This window comes from Thalia democratica, chromosome 3 (assembly GCF_965202585.1).
Source record: "Thalia democratica chromosome 3, ktThaDemo2.hap1.1, whole genome shotgun sequence".
In the NCBI taxonomy this organism is placed as follows: Eukaryota; Metazoa; Chordata; class Thaliacea; order Salpida; family Salpidae; genus Thalia; species Thalia democratica.
This window is the reverse complement of record NC_139167.1, coordinates 88708016-88729049: the sequence shown is the minus strand read 5'-3', so window position 1 is coordinate 88729049 and position 21034 is coordinate 88708016. Positions and strand designations below refer to the sequence as shown.

The 21034-nt window shown below is 24.9% G+C and overlaps 1 protein-coding gene across 1 annotated transcript; it reads left to right on the top strand.

Moving 5' to 3' along the window:
• Nucleotides 1-4548: 4548 nt before the first annotated feature.
• On the top strand, nt 4549-19112 carry LOC145832643 (general transcription factor II-I repeat domain-containing protein 2A-like). Its single transcript, XM_082939943.1, has 2 exons — nt 4549-4612; nt 18601-19112. The coding sequence occupies exons 1-2, from the start codon at nt 4549-4551 to the stop codon at nt 19110-19112; spliced, it is 576 nt and encodes a 191-aa protein (XP_082796069.1).
• The last annotated feature ends 1922 nt before the right edge of the window (nt 19113-21034 follow it).

Sequence of the window (21034 nt, the reverse complement as noted above, 5' to 3'; positions counted from 1 at the left end):
ACCTGATATTAAACATATAAAAATTGTTTAATACTAAAAAACGTTACTTTAATGTTAGTTTGAAAAGATCACAAAAAAAACCGAGTTTTCAATATACCCTTTTTGGCTTTTGTTACTTTATATTTGGAAACAGTTTTTAAAAAGTGTACTAATTGAGATATTGTAAAAACCATTAATATTTGCTAACTAATTGAAAGAACATGGTAAACGACTAAAATAATTTTAGTAAGGTTACTGATTTGTAAAAAAGTTTAAATTCTTATAGTTAATTTCTGTTATTTTTTTTAATTCTCAAAGGTATTAAACTTTAATGATGAAAATAATTTTAGTATTATGTATGGCTGAATAAATTATTTGTTGTCATTTCAAACACATTTTTATTTAAACAGTTTTAGTATAGACAGAAAGTCTTAGTGGCCATTAAACCTAGAGTTTATAATAAAAAGTAAGAAAAACTCTAAATTTTGTCACTCAGAAAATAGTACCTCTCATTCTAAATAACTTTAAATATTAAGATAAAAATCTTTGGTTGACAAATACACAAAAAAAATAATTTAAAGTTTTTTATTTACTAAAAATAAACAAGTGTTTTTTTTTAAATTTTTTTAAAGTCTAAAATTCTAGTAGAAAATTATTTAAAGCCAGAGGCAACCTTGAAAAAAAAAGCTTATTTTAAAGTACATATCAGCTTAATAACTCTTAATTTTTTTAATAATTTTAGTTTCTTCAAGATATCAAGTAACCATAAATTTTCAGCTAAATTACAAAGATTTATTGTAAGTAATTTTTACTCAACTTTAAATAAATTAAATACTTTTAAAATTTGACTTCTTCATGCATAAAAATATAAATTACACTAGAGGGTTGCACATTCAATTTGGATTTTTAAGTTTTCCTAATTAGTTTTATTTCAATTTATAAAGCTTTTTATTCATTTACTATTTTGACTGAGCAGTAATTTGATTTTATTTATTAAATAATTTAGTACATTTTCACACAATTATACTTTTTTATTAAGAATTTTAAATATTTAACATCTTGTTTTTTTTTGGTATTTTCTTGCATGAATAAGTAAATTTTAATAGCTGTGACTACCATATATATTTCATGGCAATTTAAAACAACATGGTTTTTGAAAATAAAGAATTTTGAGAGAGGTGACTGATTAGTAAAAATATTGAAATTCTTACAATACATTTTTGTTATTTTTTATGATACTTAATTAAACTTCTATGATGAAAATAATTCAGGTTGACTGTATGATTTAAAAAAATAAATCACTTTAAATAATTTGTTGTCATTAAAACAGTTAGTTTTAAAATAGACAGTTGGCCTGGTGGGCATTTAAGAGCATAGGGGAGTCCGACATTTTTTTTACTAAAAATAACATTGAATCTTATATAAAAGCTTGAAGAACAAACTACTAGCCAGTCTTTTTAATAAAAAACATTATTTAACTTTTGAGATATTGTAATTTTTATAAAAAGTTTCCATACAAACGCATGGACCGCAAATTTTTCAGGGTCAGTTTTCTTGGAAATTTTAAATTACTAAAAACTATCTTCTCCTTTAATTTTTGAGCTAGAGACCTCAAATATTCAGGAAACGTTCATTTTATAGTTTAGAAGACATTGAATGTTAGCATGTTGAAAATATTGAAAAAAAAAAATATTAGACAAAAAAAAAAACGAAAAAAATAGGTGTTTTTTTTAAATAATAATTTTACTTTTCAAAATTTCAAAAGTTTCTGCAACCAATCTTTTTTAATTTTAATAACACATTTTCTGTAAAAATTTAAAAAAGATTGCTTAAAAAATGAAGGAGGACTAGATTTTTAGTGAAATGGTCTTTTTTCGCGTTTTTAGTTTGTGCCTTCCATTAGGAACCTATTGAGGTCATTAATTTTGATTGCTCATATCTCAAAAAAAAATGATTTTTTTCAAACGCTTAAAAATGTCCATATGTCAGATAAAACTTTATGAAATAAAATCAACTTGTAAAAACCAAGGTGGATCCCCCCTATGCCCTTAACCTGGAATTTAAACAAAAATTTAACTTGATACTTGAAAAAAAAACTGAAGTTAATAAAATTAATAAAAAAAACTTTGCATGTAAAAAGTGTTGCCACTTTACCTGGAAACCGGAAAAATCTGGAATTTGACAACTTAGACAAAGAAAACCTGGAAAAATCTAGAATTTGAGAAATGAAAGAAAAAAACTGAAATTTTTACAATTTTCACATGTTCAGTGATCAAATTTCGCTTTGACTCAAAAATTCTATCATATAAATAAAAAAATCTTGTCATCATCAAGTTTTTTTTATTAAAAAGATTATTTGAAATAGCTTTACAGCATATGTTCAATGTTTCTTATACTATTTGACACAGTTTCTTACTTTAAACTTAACTTTAAATTAAAAATAGACACAAAAATGTGTACTTTTAAAAACCTGGAAGAAATTTAAAAACCTTGAAAAATTTTAGAAAAACGAGTGGCAACTTTGATGTAAGATAATGAGTTATAGATAATTAATACTCAGAAATCTTTAGAAGTTTTATTTATTTAAAAGCTTATTTTAAGTAATCTTGCAGTATTCTTCAATACTTTTATACAATTTTAAGGCTTTTTTCTACCTAACTTTATTTTAGCACTAAAAATAAATAAGTAAACTTGTTTTTAAAATCTTATAAAAAATCTGAAACCTGAAAAAAACATTTTTTTTAACCCGGGGTAACTTTGAATAAAATTGTAGTTATAATAAAGTAGATATCTGCTTAATAACTCTTAGTTATGTTGCTAGGTTTAGTTCACTAAAGTCATAAAATAACTATTTGTTTTTAGCTTAATTAAAATGATTTATTTTAAGTATAATCAATAAATATTATTATTTTGTTTTACTCAATTTTAGATAAATTAAATACCCTGTAAGCTGGCTTATTCATGCATAAAAGTATAAATTACACCAAAATTTGGACCTGTGATTTTTTTGGTACTTGGTTTTAATTGCTTTTAGATAACTTAAAATTCCATTTGTATTTAAACTGAGCATTTGTTTTTTTTTTAGTTAGATACATATTTTACACAATTATTCTTTTATATTTAATATTTTATCAATGTTTGGATTTTCACGAATAAATAATTAAACTTTTAAAGCTGTAAGTGTCATAGATAGTTGATAACTATTTAAAACAGGAAATACTGAAAACCGTATATAACCTTGAATTTGAAAATTGAGACTAAAAAACCAGGAACTTGAGAAATTTTGATAAAAAATGTGTTAGAAACCTTAAATTCTAAAAAAAAAAATCACTTAATTAACTTGAAAAGCCTTTAACTTTTTAAAGAAATTAACATTTTAAATAATAAAATTTTGTTTTGACACAAAAATATATCCTATTGATAACTTTTTTAGTCATCACCAAATTTTTTTATTTGTTGAAAAACACATTAAAAGTAGATTTACAGCATCTTTTCAATGTTTGTATCTTATGTAATACATTTTCTAACCTTAAGCTTAACTTTAAACTAAAAATAGACACTTGTACTTTTTAAAAACTGGAAAAACTTGCAAAAACATTTGGCAACCCTGTTAAAAGAACATGGTTTAGGAAAGTATAAAACGTTGAGTTATATAAGTGAGTTGTAAATCATATTAAGATTCTTATAGTTGATTTCTGCTCTTTTTTATAGTACTCTAAAGTTATTTAATTTTTATGATAAAAATGTTTCAAATTGACTGTATGGCTAAATAATTATATCATTTAAATTAATTTGTTATTATTTAAACAGTTTTAGTTTTCAAAGAATGGTTGGTATCAAAGGGGCCACATGGGGGCTGTCGAGGTCATAATTAAAAACTGTTATTAAATAAACTCGAGTTGATGTTAAAGAGGAAAAACCCCTATAAAAAATTTGTATGACCCCTATAAAAAAATTGTAAAAGCCAAGACTCCCTCTAACAAAATTATCTAAGCAACTACCATTAAAAACACCTAAGACTTTATAATTATTAATGGTAGTTGCTTGAGTAATTTTGTTGGAGTGAGTCAAGGCTTTTACAATTTTTTTAAAAGGGTCCTTTTCAAAAAAAGTTTGTGAAACCCCGGCTTGGGCTGTTTTAAAATATTTTATTAAGACATCACGATTCAATACCAATTTTTAATTTTCAGAAAATTTCTACAACATGCAAATTTTTGCAGAATAACTTCAACTTGTTTTCAAATTTGTTGTATATTGTAATGACCAGTTTTATAACTTCAAGTTAGGTACAGACAACTTCATATTAGAAGAGCTTAAGGCAGTATGCAATTCTATACTTTTTTGCTGAATTATTTAAACTTTTCAAATATTTAATTAAGAAATATAAGATAACTAACAAAAATTATTTAGCAGATTTTATAAAAATGTTTTATCTTATTTTCACGTGCTTCTTACTTTACGAGGTGGTTGCAAACTGGATGGCGGGTGATATAAGTTTTAAACAAATGTATAATTGTGTTTTTATTATTTTGTTCATCGCCACATTTTACAAACTTATACGAGATCAGAATGAGGCGAGGAAAAAAGAAGAGGCAAGAAAAATCGAAGAGGCAAGAAAACGAAAAGAGAAAAGGTATTTTAGCTTTGATTTTATTTTTTAAAATTTTTATTATACTTCACTTTTTGCTTGTGTTTTGTTTACATAACATTTATTCAAAAAGATATAAAGTAGTATACTTTTGGTTTTAAAGTTTGTTATAATTTTGTTTATTTAAATCTTTGATTAATTTTATCTAACTTTTTACCTATACTTTCAAACTTATTTTATATAAACCAAAGTCAGATTGAAAACTATATAATTATTTTATTATGAAATAGAAGTTTAACATAAAGATTTATTTACACTGTAAAAACAGTTTTTAAAGATTAAAACTATAAACAAAACGACAGAAAGTGAAGTTTATAATTATAAATTGTAGATGACAAGTATCAATAACAGTATCAACAAAACAATACATAGTTGTGATAATAAATGAAAATTTAAGTACAACTTTGCTTTTAACGCTTTTATTTCTTAAGCACAAAATTTAAACTTACATTAAAGACTTTTTATAATTAGTCAGATAAATAGGGAAGTAACCAATTCATATAACATGGGAAGCGAAATAGCATAAACTACAAAAACCATTTTTTATTTGAATATTTAATAAAAGTTTGTAATTTATAAATATATAATTGCTGATGTTGAATAAAAACTTCTTTTTTTTTATTTTTTAACAAGACAACGTTTTACTTTATTAAACTAAATCAAACGATATCATCAGTTAAATAAAATCTGTAAAAATTTTTAAAAATTATTAGAGAAGACATTAGGCTAGACTTGAAACAAAAGACCAAATAAAACTTATAGTTTAAACTTATTAGTTTATGAAAATCATTAATGTAACACAATTTGTTGATTAAAAGCCACTCAGTATTCAATATATATTGATATACACGTTTTCAACAAGATTTTCACACAAAACTATTATGATGGGCGAGTGTATCAAAACTATACATAAATTAAAGAAAATTTAATACTTTTAATAATATAGAAAACAAAAAAGGTCTTTTACTAAACACAAACATATTTTAATTATTTTCTTCAGTGTGTTACAATTGTTACAAAATAAAGAAAATGTTTAAGTTATTGAGCCTTATAATTGCATCAGAAATTAGTTAATTAAACTAAACAAAAAAGTAATCAAAATTCTAAATACACACTTAAACATAACATAAGAGCTTTAATTCACTAAACAAGGATAACGAATAATCAGTTCTCTCTATTTACACAATTTTAGTTTATTTATATGAATATATTCGGCTTCAATTTTGATAAGGTCATAAATATTATTTCAACATCTTAACATTCTAAATTTTATTTCACAGTAACTTTTTCCATGATAGGATTTTTAATTAAGTTTTCTGACATTGAGGATTTCTTTATTGCATTTGAAGTTGCTGTACTATTTGTCTTTAGTTGTTGGTTGCTAATATGATCACTTACAAACTTTGGAATGTGCTCTTTAAATCTAGTTTCAAGGTGCTTTGATCTTTGACAGCATAATTCAAACGTGTAAACTAAGCAACTTTCATGTTTGTCAGATATGAGGTCTTTACCGCTAGGTCTCAAAACTGAACTTGATGTAAAAATAACTCTAGGTTGGGCAGCACGATAAACATTTCCTTTAACTTCATTTTTTTTAATGTAAGTCGATTTTTCACCTTCATAGGGTAAACGTAGCAGAACTACACACTTTTCAGGACCGTCAGCTTTTGTGTAGTTTAATCTATTAATTTCAGTTTTTAAAACTATTTAATTAAACGATTATGATATCTGTTCTTTATTAGTATTCATTTGTAACATTAAGTTCGATTTTATTTAAAAATTTCTTGAGTACATATTTCCTTAGCTCTGTGAAGTAAGGTTTTATTTAAATATTTTTTCGGTTCTTACTAAAAGAAGATTGGAAGTTAAAAGATTAACCCATGAACGAAGGTTTTCTGAATGCCGACGTGATAAACTTATGACCTTTTTTTATCAAAACATCACAAACGTCAAATTTTAACTTCAGTTTCATTTGTAAACTAGATAGCACCATGTAAAGAATTTAATTTTTTGAACAGTAAAGAGCTTACATCTTCATTGTCACTAATAATGAAAAAAATTGTCTATGTATTTTACGTACTTAAACCTTTCATTCAGTTCAGGTAATTTGTTATATTTCAAATGACCTATAAACATATTGGCAAGTGTAGGTCCTAAAGGAGACATCATCAATTTGACTGTATAATATATTGTTGAAACTGAACTCAACTTGTTCAGTTGCTAGTTTTATTAGTAAAAAATATTATTTCTCTTAATAACTGGATTTTCTAAACTATATAGTGTATCACCTTAAATGTCTATCACTTCATTCAGAGGTACACTTGTAAATAAGCTTTTTTCATCAAAAGAGCAAAGAAAAGTATCTTAAGCTTTCTGATGTTTTTATTTCTCAACAATTTCGAAGAAATCTGTCACAATATATATTGAAAAAAGTTTTAAATCTAGTTCTAAAATATTACTTCAATATCTAGCCAATTAATGTTGCGGAGATCTGGTCATAGAGGGTATACGCAAACTAGAATTAAAGAGCACATTCCGAAGTGTGTAAGTGATCATGTTAGCAACTAACCAAAGATTATTAGTACAGCAACTTCAAATGCAATAAAAAAATCATCAATGTCAGAAAATTTATTTTAAAATCCTAATTGTGGAATAAGTTACAATGAAATGAAATTTAGAACTTTAAGAAGTTGTAATAATATTTATGACCTCAAGAAAATTCAAGCCATATGCATTCATATAACTAAACCAAAATTGTGTAAGCAGAGAGAAATTTATTTTTTGTTACCATTGTTTACTTAATTAGAGCTCTTACGTTATCTTTTATTGCTTATTTACAGCTTAAATTACTGTTTTGTTTTGCCGATTAGGTAGTCTATAAAGCAATTATAAGTTAAAAAATTTCTTCCTTTGTAGCAATTGTAAAACTGAAAAAAGTTGTAGGAATATATTTGCGTTTAGTAAAAAACCTTGTTTGTTTTATAAAGTTCAATAGCAGACTAATGTTTAATCTTTTAATAATTGTCTTAGTTATTTTTCAGGGAATATTGGGCTTCGATTTTTCCATTCTTTTATAGAAACGAATAAAGAAACGGATAGAACGGTGTAGAAGATAAACTGAACGTTTTTATTATTTTACTGATATAATAAAAAAAGATTTGAAATGTTTTGTTTTATTATGTTCAGTTATTTCTACACGTAGACTAAAAGTTAAATGATATTTAGTTTAACAGTTGTTTAGCATTATGCAAGGACTTTAGCTCTAAAAAATTTCAAATCTGCAAAATATAAAAAAAAATGCAGGGACGACGCATGATGACGTAATAGGGGGTACATGGCTCTAGTGTCGTTGTGTTTTTTATCAAACTATGACAACAATGTAAATTTTTGATATTGGTTGTGTTTATGGTCTTAAATATGTGGTCTCCAAGTACTTAAGCTGTAACAACTGCTTCATTTACTAGTAACTTACAGTACCAAAGTTATAATTGTTGCTCTAAAATTAAAGTAATTGACTCCTAGATTATCTTTCTAAAATATAAATTAACTACACTTAATCCAATGTCAAGTACTTTTTGATAAAATATCAATAACAGCAAGCATGAAAGTAAGCTGTTTGAATCACTACACAAACAAAATAAGTAATAATTTATAGCAATTGTAAATTTCTATTCTACAGCTTTTGATAGTTTTGCTCGGAGTTTTTAATTCTTGATTCTCGCAAGTAGATGCTTAATATTCTTCAACGAGTGCTGTTTTGGCTCGAATAGCTTTTTTTTGCAAATTTTTTAAAATTCCAAACTTTTGATCAAAAATTTTTCTTTATCTTTAAAGCTAACTTATATTTTTTTAATAGAGAATGCTCATATGCCTTTAATTAGAAAAATCAATTGGATTGGGGCTTAAGTTTATTAGTGGGACCCCTTTAAAATTTTAAGGTTTTTTTTTTTACTTTTATTGGCTTTTATTGAAAGATGAATTAGTTTTTTTTTTGCTTACTTATTAATCTAAATTTTTTTTAATGGACTTTTATGATTTTTTTAAGATATCCCAAAATATCATATTATTAGATATAAGTTTTATATTAAAAAAATATTATTTTTTCCTGTTTTTATATTATATGACCTATGCAAGTTTCACATAAAATCATAGCAATTGAGCCAGAAATCCCTAAAATTATGTAAATTTGTGTAAAACTTGCATAGGTCATATTAAAAAATAAATAATATTTTAGTAACATAAAAATTAGTTAAATGATAATATTGTAAATTAAAGTTATTTAAAAATATTTTATACTTGCCGTAAAGCCATGATAAATTTAAATATTAAAAAAAAAAATCTTCTAGGGATACTTGGGATACCTTCAAAAAAAATTAAAGGAAAAAAGGGTCCATTATAAAGAAAAATAGTTAGATAAGTAAATAAAAAAAATCTTATTATACTTTAGGATAAAAAGTAAAATAAGTAAATTTTTTTTTTTTAATTTTAAGGGGCTCCACTACCAAATTTATGCCCCAATCCAATGGATTTTTGAATTAAAGGCAAATGAGCGTTCTCTATAAAAAAGTCTATAATCATATATGTTTAGTAAAATTTGTTAGCTGTAAAATTATAGTCGCTATAGGATATATCCGGCAGGCTTACATGACAATTCGAATTCAGACAAATTCCGACAATTAAAAATCTTTAAAAAAATATTTAGAAGACAATATCTCAAAAAGTAACATAGATTTAAGAAAAATAAAAAATAAGTATGTAGACCTTGTTAAAATCTAGAAGCATCTTTTTTTGCAAAACCTTAAAAACTTTATACAATATTTTAAAACTACTGAAAATAACTATGTTTTTTACAATATTTTAACCATAGCTCAAAAAATATTTAAAGTATTGCAAAAAGAAAAATAAGTAGTTTTTAGATATTAATAGACACTAAATATGTGTTTTTTACGTTTGATAACTATATATTACTTTTTGAATTGTGGCCCTTTCATTTTTTTTAAGAGTTAGAATTGTCGGAATTTGAATTGTCCGAATTTGAATAGTCGTGTAAACCTGCCGGCAGGACTTAAAAATTATGTTAATATTTTTCTATATTTATGAAAAAAATTGGTTAAGCTGAAAAAACAATGTTTTTTAACTATGTTAAATAGTTAACTAAAACATAGCCATAGGTTACGAACTGGCATAAAACGGCCCATTAGCAAGACACAGCCCGCCTAGTGGAAACCTTTGGCGTGATGCGTAGTTTTAGTTTTACTGACAAACTTGTAAAAGCAAGTATCATTCAGCTTCTTAAAATAATTTTTGAATCGTGCTATTAGTTTGGTTTTTCGTACATGCAAGTACGTAAAAATGATTTTTGTAAATTTTGCAATTTTCCATAAAATTTTTAATATTTCTGGCCTTCAAAACGTTTTTTTGGTAAATATGACCATGTAATTAAAAAGTTTCTTACAACTATTAAAGGTTCTTATAAATTAGAAAGCTAGTTTACCTTTAATGTTATGGAACACCTTTTTTTAGATTACTATTATAATTGATAATTTCTAAAACGTGCCTTGGTTCTAAAGGTTTTTTATTAAACAATTTTTAATAATAAAATACTTCTGTAAAAAAAGAAAAAAAAAAATCAAAAAAGTTTAATTTGTTATAACTAAAAATAACTTAAAGGTAAAATTTATAAACATAACATTTTTTTTGAGTTTTATTTAATTTAAATGCATATTGATACATTAAGTCTTTTAACCACGTTTTCCATCGTCAATTTATTTTAAAAGTAAAATTATTTTTTTGTTACTAATTTTAAACAACGATAATGATAAATATTATTTAAGCTAGATAGATATAAGATAATACTTTTTTTAAATACATTTATTTAATAATAAAATCATTAAAAAACAGATAAAGTAATGTTCGCATAAAAATTACAACTGCGTAGAAGTCTAGTTTTAAAAGGACATTTACATGCTAAAGTTACCAAAGTTACTAAAAAGGTAGTAAACTCCACATACTAAAAGCATTAAAAAAAGTAGAAAAACAACAATCATAAACAACACTTTGACAACAACATCCAGTCTTATTTCCATATCTTTAGTTTCATGCTCAATATTGTTATCATTTTCAATAATTTTTACAGTTGAAACTTTTTTATTTTCTTTGTCAGTTTTGTTTTGAACAACCATTTTTCTAAAATTATTTTCGTTTACTTCTTCGACAATATTAGGTTTTGGGTGTAAGTTTATTGATACTAAAGCTTCATAAACAAAGTTTTTCTGTCTTTTTCCTCTTGCTCGTGAAAAATATAAACTAATTTTGTATTAACTATTACTGCTTCAGAACTACACTATACTTGTTTTACTTGTACACTGCTACAAACCAAAATCTGTATAGAATTTATATTTAATTTATAAAAATTTTGTAAAAAATCATGAGTTTGTATAGCTTCTTAAGTGTAATATAACCACTTTCTTAAATTAGAAAGTTATTTAAAATATGTAAACTCTAATTAGTAAAATGTTTAAATAAGTAATTACAAGTTATTTTGAAAAACTAAATCAAGTTACTAATGTAAAACAATAAAAATTAATTGTTTTATATCGTTTAACAAACAATAAAATTAACATACATTTATGATTAGTCAAAAAATACTTATGGCTCAACAACAAAACTAAATGACTATTTATTATAACAATTAGTATCTACTGTATCTAATCTTTGTTAAATAATAATATATTCTTGTTTAAAATATAACAGCTTTATTGTTTAACTTTAAAGGACTCTTTGGTTAAATTAATTAGTTATACTAGGGAAAAACGAAAATTTTTGTATAGAACTTCAGAGACATTTCAAACATACTGTAGATATAGTAAACTAAAAATTATTTCGCATGAATTTTAGTAAACCGGCCTGCAAATGCCAGAATTTCTTCACAACTAGTCCGCTAAATAAAAGCATCGCGAACCCCAAAGTTATATCATAGCTATGCAACCTTAAACTTGTCTACACTATTTTTTTTATAGTTTTACAGTGTTCTATTTGAAGACATTTACAAAAATTCCTTACTGTGTCAAGATAATTTTTCTTTTTCGGCTTTTCAAAAGTTGCCTTTTGAGTCTTTTTTTTTTATTTCTCGAATCTAGTTATACTAAGTTTAGAAAAATTTGTACTTTATACTTTTTTCCCCTCCTCAATCACTAAGAAATACTTATAAAAATAATACTAATCAAAAAACACTTTATATAACACAAGAAAACAATATAAATGTCTATTCTTCATTATCACGTTTACTGCAGCAGGCTGTGGCTAGAATCTCCCCGTCTGTCTGTTGTATCAGCTTATATATAACATTCCCTAACTCAATGTTGCATCAGGGTTTCTGGTCTGCACTTTATTTTCTCTTTTTGTCAATTGTATTAAACTTGCATCAGTATAAAACTTGACCTTGCGAGCTTTCTCTTAACGCTTGGATGAACTTTTAGCTCAAAACTTCCAACCAAATCTAAACAGTAATCAAGTGCAACTTGATATCCTGTTACACTTCCTCTTCTCCACTGTTGAAAGAGAATCGTCACTCTACTTCTCCTCTGCCTGTTTGTTGGAAGATAAAAAACACCCTTTCTTCAAAAACAAGAAAAAATTTACACATTTAAAAGTTTGAATTGGTCTCAAAACTACTCATGTTTTCCATACAAGATTTAAAGCAAATTAGAAAATAAAACAATTAAACAATTTTAACAAATGGTAATTTAGTTCTTAAACTTTTATACTTTTGATAATCAAAAAAAAAAGTTAATGTGTTTTACTAGCTTCAACAATTTATTTAATTTCAAAAACAATATTAAACATGAGTCACATTCTACTATAAAGATTGCAGTATTGAAAAACAGGTAAATTACATAAATACAAAAAAAAAAACACTCAAATGTCACGCCTATGCAAATCCCTATGTTACAAACTCCAAAAATTTTCAGTATGTTACTGGTCTTTGCTGTCTTAGTTATTAATAAACATTTTCTTTTTTTATTGTGCTATTAAGATTTAAGAGCCCTAGATTAATCTAGTATCACTCACTTTCAAATAAAATTGGTCACCACTTTTAATACTTATTTAAACTTATACCTTGTTAGTTTTTTTTATTTTGAGTTTTTGTACTAAAATTTGTCAGATAAACTTTGACTTTTTGGACAATAATTATGTCAGTTACATTTTGACTTTTTGTACTAAATTTTGTTAGACCTACTTTGACTGTTTGGAATAATATTTTGTCAGTTCAATTTTGACTTTTTGTTCATAATTTTGTCACAACTACTTTGGCTTTTTGGACAATAATTTTGTCAGTGCAGTTTTGACTTTGTTGACTGAAAATTTATCAGTTCTACTTTGAGTTTTTGGACTAAACTTTGTCAGTTCTACTTTTACTTTTTGGACAATAATTTAGTCAGTTCAATTTTGACTTATTAGTTTTCCTAACCCCCTATTCATTCTGGTTATGGGTACAAATTCAAAGGCTTTTAAATGGGCATATGGTAAATGTAAGTATTGCTTCTTAAATATTAAATGCACAACTTGTTGTAAAATTTCTCTAAATCTGCTACTAAATAAAATGCAGTATATAAAAAAATAACAAAAAAATAGGAATGTGAGATAAAATTTTGATAAATACTGCTTTCAAAATAAAAGGTAATACACTAATAAAACTTATTTGGGTAAAGTAATTTCTTGGTGATATTTAACTGTTATTTAAAAGACTAGTGATTCTTTAAACGAGGACGCCAATTGTAACCTTCATATGTAGGTACCTTTAATACTTAACTTAACTTATACCAAATAATGATATTAATAATACTTAGGCTACTCTATATAAAACTAGGCATGACATGAGTTAACATATTTTATATAAAGAACAATTGCAAACACTAACAAATATGTAAAGAACATCAAATTAAGAAAATACTTTAAATGTGGTCAAAACCTTTACACAAGTTTTAATCTAGCAAGAATATACTTTAAAAATGTATAAAACAAAATACGAGTTAACTACTTAGAATGTAACTAAGAAATACTTATAAAAATAATACTAATCAAAAAACACTTTATATAACACAAGAAAACAATATAAATGTCTATTCTTCATTATCACTTTTACTGCAGCAGGCTGTGGCTAGAATCTCCCCGTCTGTCTGTTGTATCAGCTTATATATAACATTCCCTAACTCAATGTTGCATCAGGGTTTCTGGTCTGCACTTTATTTTCTCTTTTTGTCAATTGTATTAAACTTGCATCAGTATAAAACTTGACCTTGCGAGCTTTCTCTTAACGCTTGGATGAACTTTTAGCTCAAAACTTCCAACCAAATCTAAACAGTAATCAAGTGCAACTTGATATCCTGTTACACTGTGTCAAGATAATTTTTCTTTTTTGGCTTTTCAAAAGTTGCCTTTTGAGTCTTTTTTTTTTATTTCTCGAATCTAGTTATACTAAGTTTAGAAAAATTTGTACTTTATACTTTTTAGCTTATCATTCCTGATTTCCTCACAGTTTTTATTATTATTTTATGTTTATTCATAACATTATTGGATTATAACATATTGAAACTTGCTATTTTGTAGTTATTTAAGATTATTGTCAGCAGGATTGTCAACAAACCTAAAATCCTTGAAAAAATAGAAATAAAAAAAATATCTAAAATTAAAAAAAAAAAAACATGTAAAGTCATGGAATTTTAATTGATACAAACAATCAGTCAATTAGACGAATGTAGTAATTTATTTTTTTTTAACACATCTAAATCAGTTTTACAATACGTTTTAAATGTTTTTATACTAATTACGACAGTTTTTTACCTTAAACCTAACGTATAGTAAAAATAGATTCAGAAACAATTACTTTTGATGACTTTTAAAAAATTGATTGAAAACATTGAAACCTGTTTCAGAAGTTAGTTTTTTAAAGTTTTGTTGTTTTGAGGCAAATGATTGGAAAAAATTGAACGAAATATAACAACTCTCACTGAAGTTTCTAATACTTTTATTTAGTTAATAATAAAATAAAACTATCTGCACATTTACTAGCACTACTTTACTAAAACTAGTGTTTTTATTAAAACTTGATTTAAACATATAATGACAAGGGCTGCTATACGTTAGGCAAAGAATTTACCTTAAAATTTTGGACTAAGTTGCAAATAAAAATATAAGGAAAAATAACCTGGAATGGCATGTATTCTTAAATATTGTTTATATTTTATTGAAAAAATTTAGATTAAATAGTAAAAATAACTACTATATACAAAATATATATTATCTAGATGTTTGTTTTTTATATGAAACCCATTTGAAGGAGCTTTACGATATCATTTCAGTAATTTTATACAATTTTATATTCCTTAAGTTTCATTTTCAACAAAATAAAAAAACAAAAATAACTTGTTCGTTAGAAAACTAAAATTCAATTAGATTGTTTACAAGAAATATAAAGAAAAAGAATTGACCTCTCTGACCTCCCTAGCTATAAAAGTCTTTTTAAAAGATTTTTTGAAAAGTTTAGACCACAGTAAACAATAAAAAAGACTTCATAAAATCAAAACTGAAAAAAAATTATATAGTTATTTGTTGCATTACTTTGTTTGATTTATTCTTTAATTGTTGTTTATTTAGTACGTTTTTTCCGAACACAAACAGAAAGGCCTAATCAGGCAAAACGTTATTATACAGAATTAGTTGTAATCTTATAAAGTTAACTTATAATTCAAAGTAGTTGTTTTATTAAAAAAGTCTTAACATAAAAAAGCTATATGTATTATGACTTAAGTATTTCAGTTAATGTTAAACTATAAGCTATAAAAGTAATAAAAAGTCTAAGTAGGCCTGATTTATTTAGCTTAAAAAACTTAAACTAAAACCAAGTAAAAATAATGATCAAAACTAAAACTGTGGCCCGCGAAAATATTAAAAATTGAAATTTTGCCCGCAAGGACCATTAGCCTGCCTACCTCTGGTCTACACATTCATATTAAGCATTAAAATTAATAAGATTGCTTGAAAGAGTTTTATATTTTTTAAAAAAGGGTTTCAAACTACAAAGACTGACCACGACCGTTTAAAATTACAGAACGTCTAATTTATTATTAAACTAGAAAGTTGAGTTTGTGTAGATACAATGAAAATATCAACGTCTGTCAATCTTTTTAAAATTGTTCAAGCTTTTATCTGAAATTTTGAAGTACTTTTAGAGGTTTTATTAAAATGTTAAATAAAATATCATTAATTTTTGTGAGTATTAATATTTTCGTCAAAAAAAAAGAAAATCAATTAAAGTTAATAAAGTTAACTAACGGGAACTTACTAAACATAAAATTTATTAATGTTGAGTTAGACGCTGAGTTGAGAGTTGTTCGTCAAATGGGTAATTAATTATCACCAAATAGCTAACGCCCGTTTAAACATTTTTACCAATATTGTTTATTAAACTTTCATGTTGTAAAGTTAGGAGACACATATAAAGGCTGACTAAGTTTTACTCAAGTTATAAACTGAAAGGCTACTTTATTTCAGCTATCTTACATGGCTTAAAACTAAAAAGAAAAATTGCGGCATCTTAACTCACATCACGTGTTAATTTATTCTAAAATAACAAACTTTAGTTTGCGGTAAAGAAATAATAGTGTCATAATCAATTACTTAATTTATGAAACTGATTTCAAATCAAACAAAAGTATTCTACTGATTAACAATGACGTAGAAAATTTACAATTTTTTTTTTGATGAAAACTGAAATTTAGAAGTTCACCTTACAAAAACAAACACACTTTTGATAAGCTACTATAAACGACTGTAAGTTTCTGTTCTTAATAAACCGTATACGTTTTTACACATAGTTTATGAAAAAAATTAACTTATAGGTTGTATTAAAGTTATTGATGACATTTTACTTTAAGTATTTGAACATAAACAAATATAAAACAAAGCAACAAATAATCTAAAATAATAGCTATCTTGATTTTAATTTTATAAATTTGGAGCTTAATTTCAATATTAAGAATACTAAAAAAATAATATCAAGCTTAAATACATTTAAAAAAGCTCTACAACATGCATAAAAAATCTAAAACATAAGCTTAATACAAAAGATTGTAGTTTTGTAGACTTCACTAATTATAATACGAATTCTTATGAGTAATTTTCGTACTAAAACCTTATTTAATTTGTTGTTGAAAAAAAGTTTTGTTTAAATACTATTTAGATTAAATATTTTTTCTAATTTAAAGTGACGTCAAACACATTTAAATAACAACCCTTACTTTTAACATTAACAAAAAATAGTGGTTAGTATTAAAGCTAGTGGGGTTTTAAATCTAGATGAATTTTGTAACTAGTCAAAGTGACTAGTAAAACATTAATTCAACACATAGACCAAATTAACGGAGCTTTGTTCATTTATTAGAAATAGAATGAAAGTTACTTAACAAAAGTCAATACCAATTTGTGTCATAATATAATTGAAGCAGATATAGTGATTAGAAATAAATAAAATAAACTAACAAAATTTAAACCATTTTGTACAAAACAATAAATACTTTTATAAGTAAACCGATAATGCTTGTTACTACATTACAGCTGAACTAAACTAGTGAGTATTAAGTATTGTATTATTTTATGAAAGTGAAAAAGGTCTGTAAGAAAAACTAAAATATTTAATATAAATAATAAATCAAATCTGATACACTCAAAATTATTAAGTAGGCTTACCAAAACAACATTACATTAACAAAAGATACCTAGTTTAAGAGAGTTTCAATAAGCTTGAAAAGTTTCTGTCTAGTGACAATTGCTCGTCCTATCGACGAAAATGATCAACGGAGCCTCAACTTTAAGCTTGTAACTGCTAACTGATAACACTACCCGTGTTCTGCAAATATTATCGAGAGGTGTTTTATTAATTTTTAACAACAGTCTCATAATTATTATTATTAATTTTTATGAACTTATAAAATTAGTATAATTTATTTAGTTACCTGAGCACGAGTTTTCTTATTTAGTTTTATGCTAGAAAAATAAAAACATAGCAACTTTTTAATTTCTAAGTTTATTAGTCAACAAATCTTGAAGTAAAGATCTTTTTTGAAAATTAATAACTGGAACAAATTAAATTTGCTTAAACAAAAACAAAAAAACTAATTGAAATTTTGAACCTTAATTGTATTTGAATAACACTATATTTTAGTTGAGGATTTCGTTTAAATCATTTTTAATTTTGATGACGTCATCATTATGTTAGTTTCGTATTCATACTTAAAAAATTTACATATATGTTTGTCAGTAATATAGACAATTACGATAAACAGTTTGACTGAGTTTAGAGCCATGTAAAAGGCCATGTTAACGAGTAACTAAAATAAACAACTATGCTAGTCAGTATAAATACATTTTTTTTGATGATTTTGACAGTCTTTTAAAACTATATTTGATTAATTTTTTTATTTTTTTTTTACCATTAGTCTGATTAATGGTTGTTTTTAAATCTCTGTTTGATCTCTCATTTTTATTTTACAAAATTATGTTTTGACAGAAAGAACTAAAAATTCAAGTATGATTCTCCTTCTATTTGCTTCGAGAACATTTTTTAATCATTAAAATAAAAATATAAAATAAAGAATATTTTAAATATGAAACAACTAAGTGATGTCTCTTTTTTTTGTGTTTACTTTTACTGATTGTTTTTATGTAAAGAAGCTGTAGTTATGTTTTCTTAGTTTATTTGCTTAGCATATATCAAGTAATATAGTAAATTTGCTCAATAAAACTTAAATAGCGTATAGAAAAAATTTCTGAAGATGTGAAAACGAAACAAATAAGTCAAGTAAACAAGTTAGAGTATTTTTCGATCTGTTTAGATGAGAGTACTGATGCAACAGATACTGCTAAGCTTGGAACTTTTATTTGGGGTTTTTTCACTAACTTTAAAAAATTTGTAGAATTTCTAAGTTTAGTCCCGATGCACAGTACGACAACAGGTAAAGACATTCTTAATGCAATGTTGAAATGCACTGATTTAATGGGTATTGATCTTTCAAAGATAGTTTCAGTCACAACTGATGGAGCCCCTGCAATGATTGGCAAAAATAAAGGCTTTGCCACTTTGCTTCAAAACCACATTATGAGTCTTGGGCATTCGGGTAACCTTGTTAAGCTTCACTGTGTAATTCACCAGGAAGCATTATGTGCCAGGACGACAAGCTTAAACAATGTTATGAATATAACAGTAAATGTAGTGAACACAATTTTGTCAAACAAACTCTACCACAGGGAACTTAAAACAATAGTAGAAGAAGCAGAAAGTCAATACAAACACCTTGTCTACTTTTGCCCTGTTCGTTGGTTAAGTCGTGGTGAAATGTTATCACGAGTTTACGGTCTAAGAAATGAAATAGCATATTTTCTTAAAAGTAAAAAAATAAGTACTACTGTTTTCGAAGATAAATGTTAATGATGAAATTTTTTATTACAAACAATCTCTTAATCACTATAAGTTATATAATAATAATACTCTACTAATAACGTTAAAAATAAAAGTTTATATTTCAAGCTGGTATTGTAATACGATTATTATTTATCAAATTAAAATACCTTGTTATTACTTAAACCTCTTACGAACATATAAGTTTATTTGCTTATATCGGTATATCTTTACAGATCAATCAAAGTTTTATTAGATTTTTAGCGGTTACACAGGAAACTAACTTACACTATATTGTTGGTTAATAAGAAAATATTAAGCTTGAAAACAATTCAGAAAGTATACTACTGTGATATTACTGTGTAAAACGTTTTAAACTCGCTACTCTTTGCTTTCAAATTTGTTTAAATTGCGGCTAGTACATAATATGATAGTAACGTCGTTAACCCTATATTTTGTAACTAGTTATTTTAACTAGTAAAACAAACATACAAATATACTTTTGGTTTGTAATTAACAACAGAACTTAAAGTAAAAAAAAAATATAAAAAAAAAATTTTACTGTGACATTTAAACGAGTTTAAGGTGATGTAAGGTGTTTAATTCGCAACTGTTGTTCTACTTTATTTTATCTGTTTTTTTTTTTTTGGTAAGATAATAACGTCAATTTAACTACACTTTGTAAATAAAAATTAACAAAAATATATGATCGGCTCTTATGTTTTCTAATCAATAAAGTTACCTTTTAATACTATTTTAAAAGAATTTTATTTTTATTTTTATTGATTTTTACTTTTCTGTTGCTAAAGTATACAAATGTATGTTTTGTACAAGTTCGATTACGAAAACGACAAGCTAGATAAAAAAAATATTATAGTTTTATTTCTGATTCTGAGTAAGAATTCCTACGTTACATATTTTGCATAACTGCAAAAATTTGCAAAAATTTAAGGACAACTTCTATTTTAAATTATATATTTGTTAAAATACTGTTTTTATTAAATTTATTGGAAACGTAGTTGTAACCAGATTATAAATCTTTAAATGAATCTCGGTAGAAAAACATGAATTTTATCATTACAACTATTATATTCAGCATTTTAAATTATGAATTAAAATCATTTAAAATTAAACACAGTTACTGCGATTAAAATTGCAAGTATGCACCCTGAGCGTTCTTAATAATTCTGTTTGAACAGAGTTTGTTTATAACAAAAATTATTTTTAGCTTTTCTTACAGCTGTTTGTAATTAAAAAAATATTAATTAGTTGTTTTATATAACAAAATCCACAAATAAGCATTGTGAGTAATCAAGAGAAGTTTTCAGAATTTGTAACCAAATGGTTGACCTAACAGTTGTTGAATTTGTTTTCTACTATTGATAAATTAAATCATATTTCATAAATTATTCTTAAAAGCTGCGAGTTAAATTTGTGTGTCGTCTATTAAAATAAATAAATTTGATTACAGAACTCACCTTTTGATTGGTAAAATGCTTTGAAACTACACAAAACTTTTGTAAGTACAAGTCTTGAAACTTTTAAAACTAAAAGTGTTGGTACTCTTATTCTTTTTAAACTAAAAAAATAAGTTTGCTCAAAATATTTTGTCTCAGAATCTGGTGCACGAAAAAAAAAATTGTTTATCGAATCGCACAACACTTGAATACTTTTTAACATTTTCTTCAGGGTGCTAGTTTGCATTACATTTTTTATTACAAGCTGAGAAAGCTTTTATATATATGCAGAATGGATTTTGTTTAATTAACTTTTCTTATTATTCCAAATAAACACATTTTAATATCAATGATTAAAATGGTTTTTGTTTATTACTTTTACAAAGATAAACCAAAATGTTAATAATTTAGTTACTTTCTGTTTACTAAATAAAAAATTTTAAATTAATATTTTATTATTTATAAAAAAAAAATCTTTTTGCAATATATTGATAT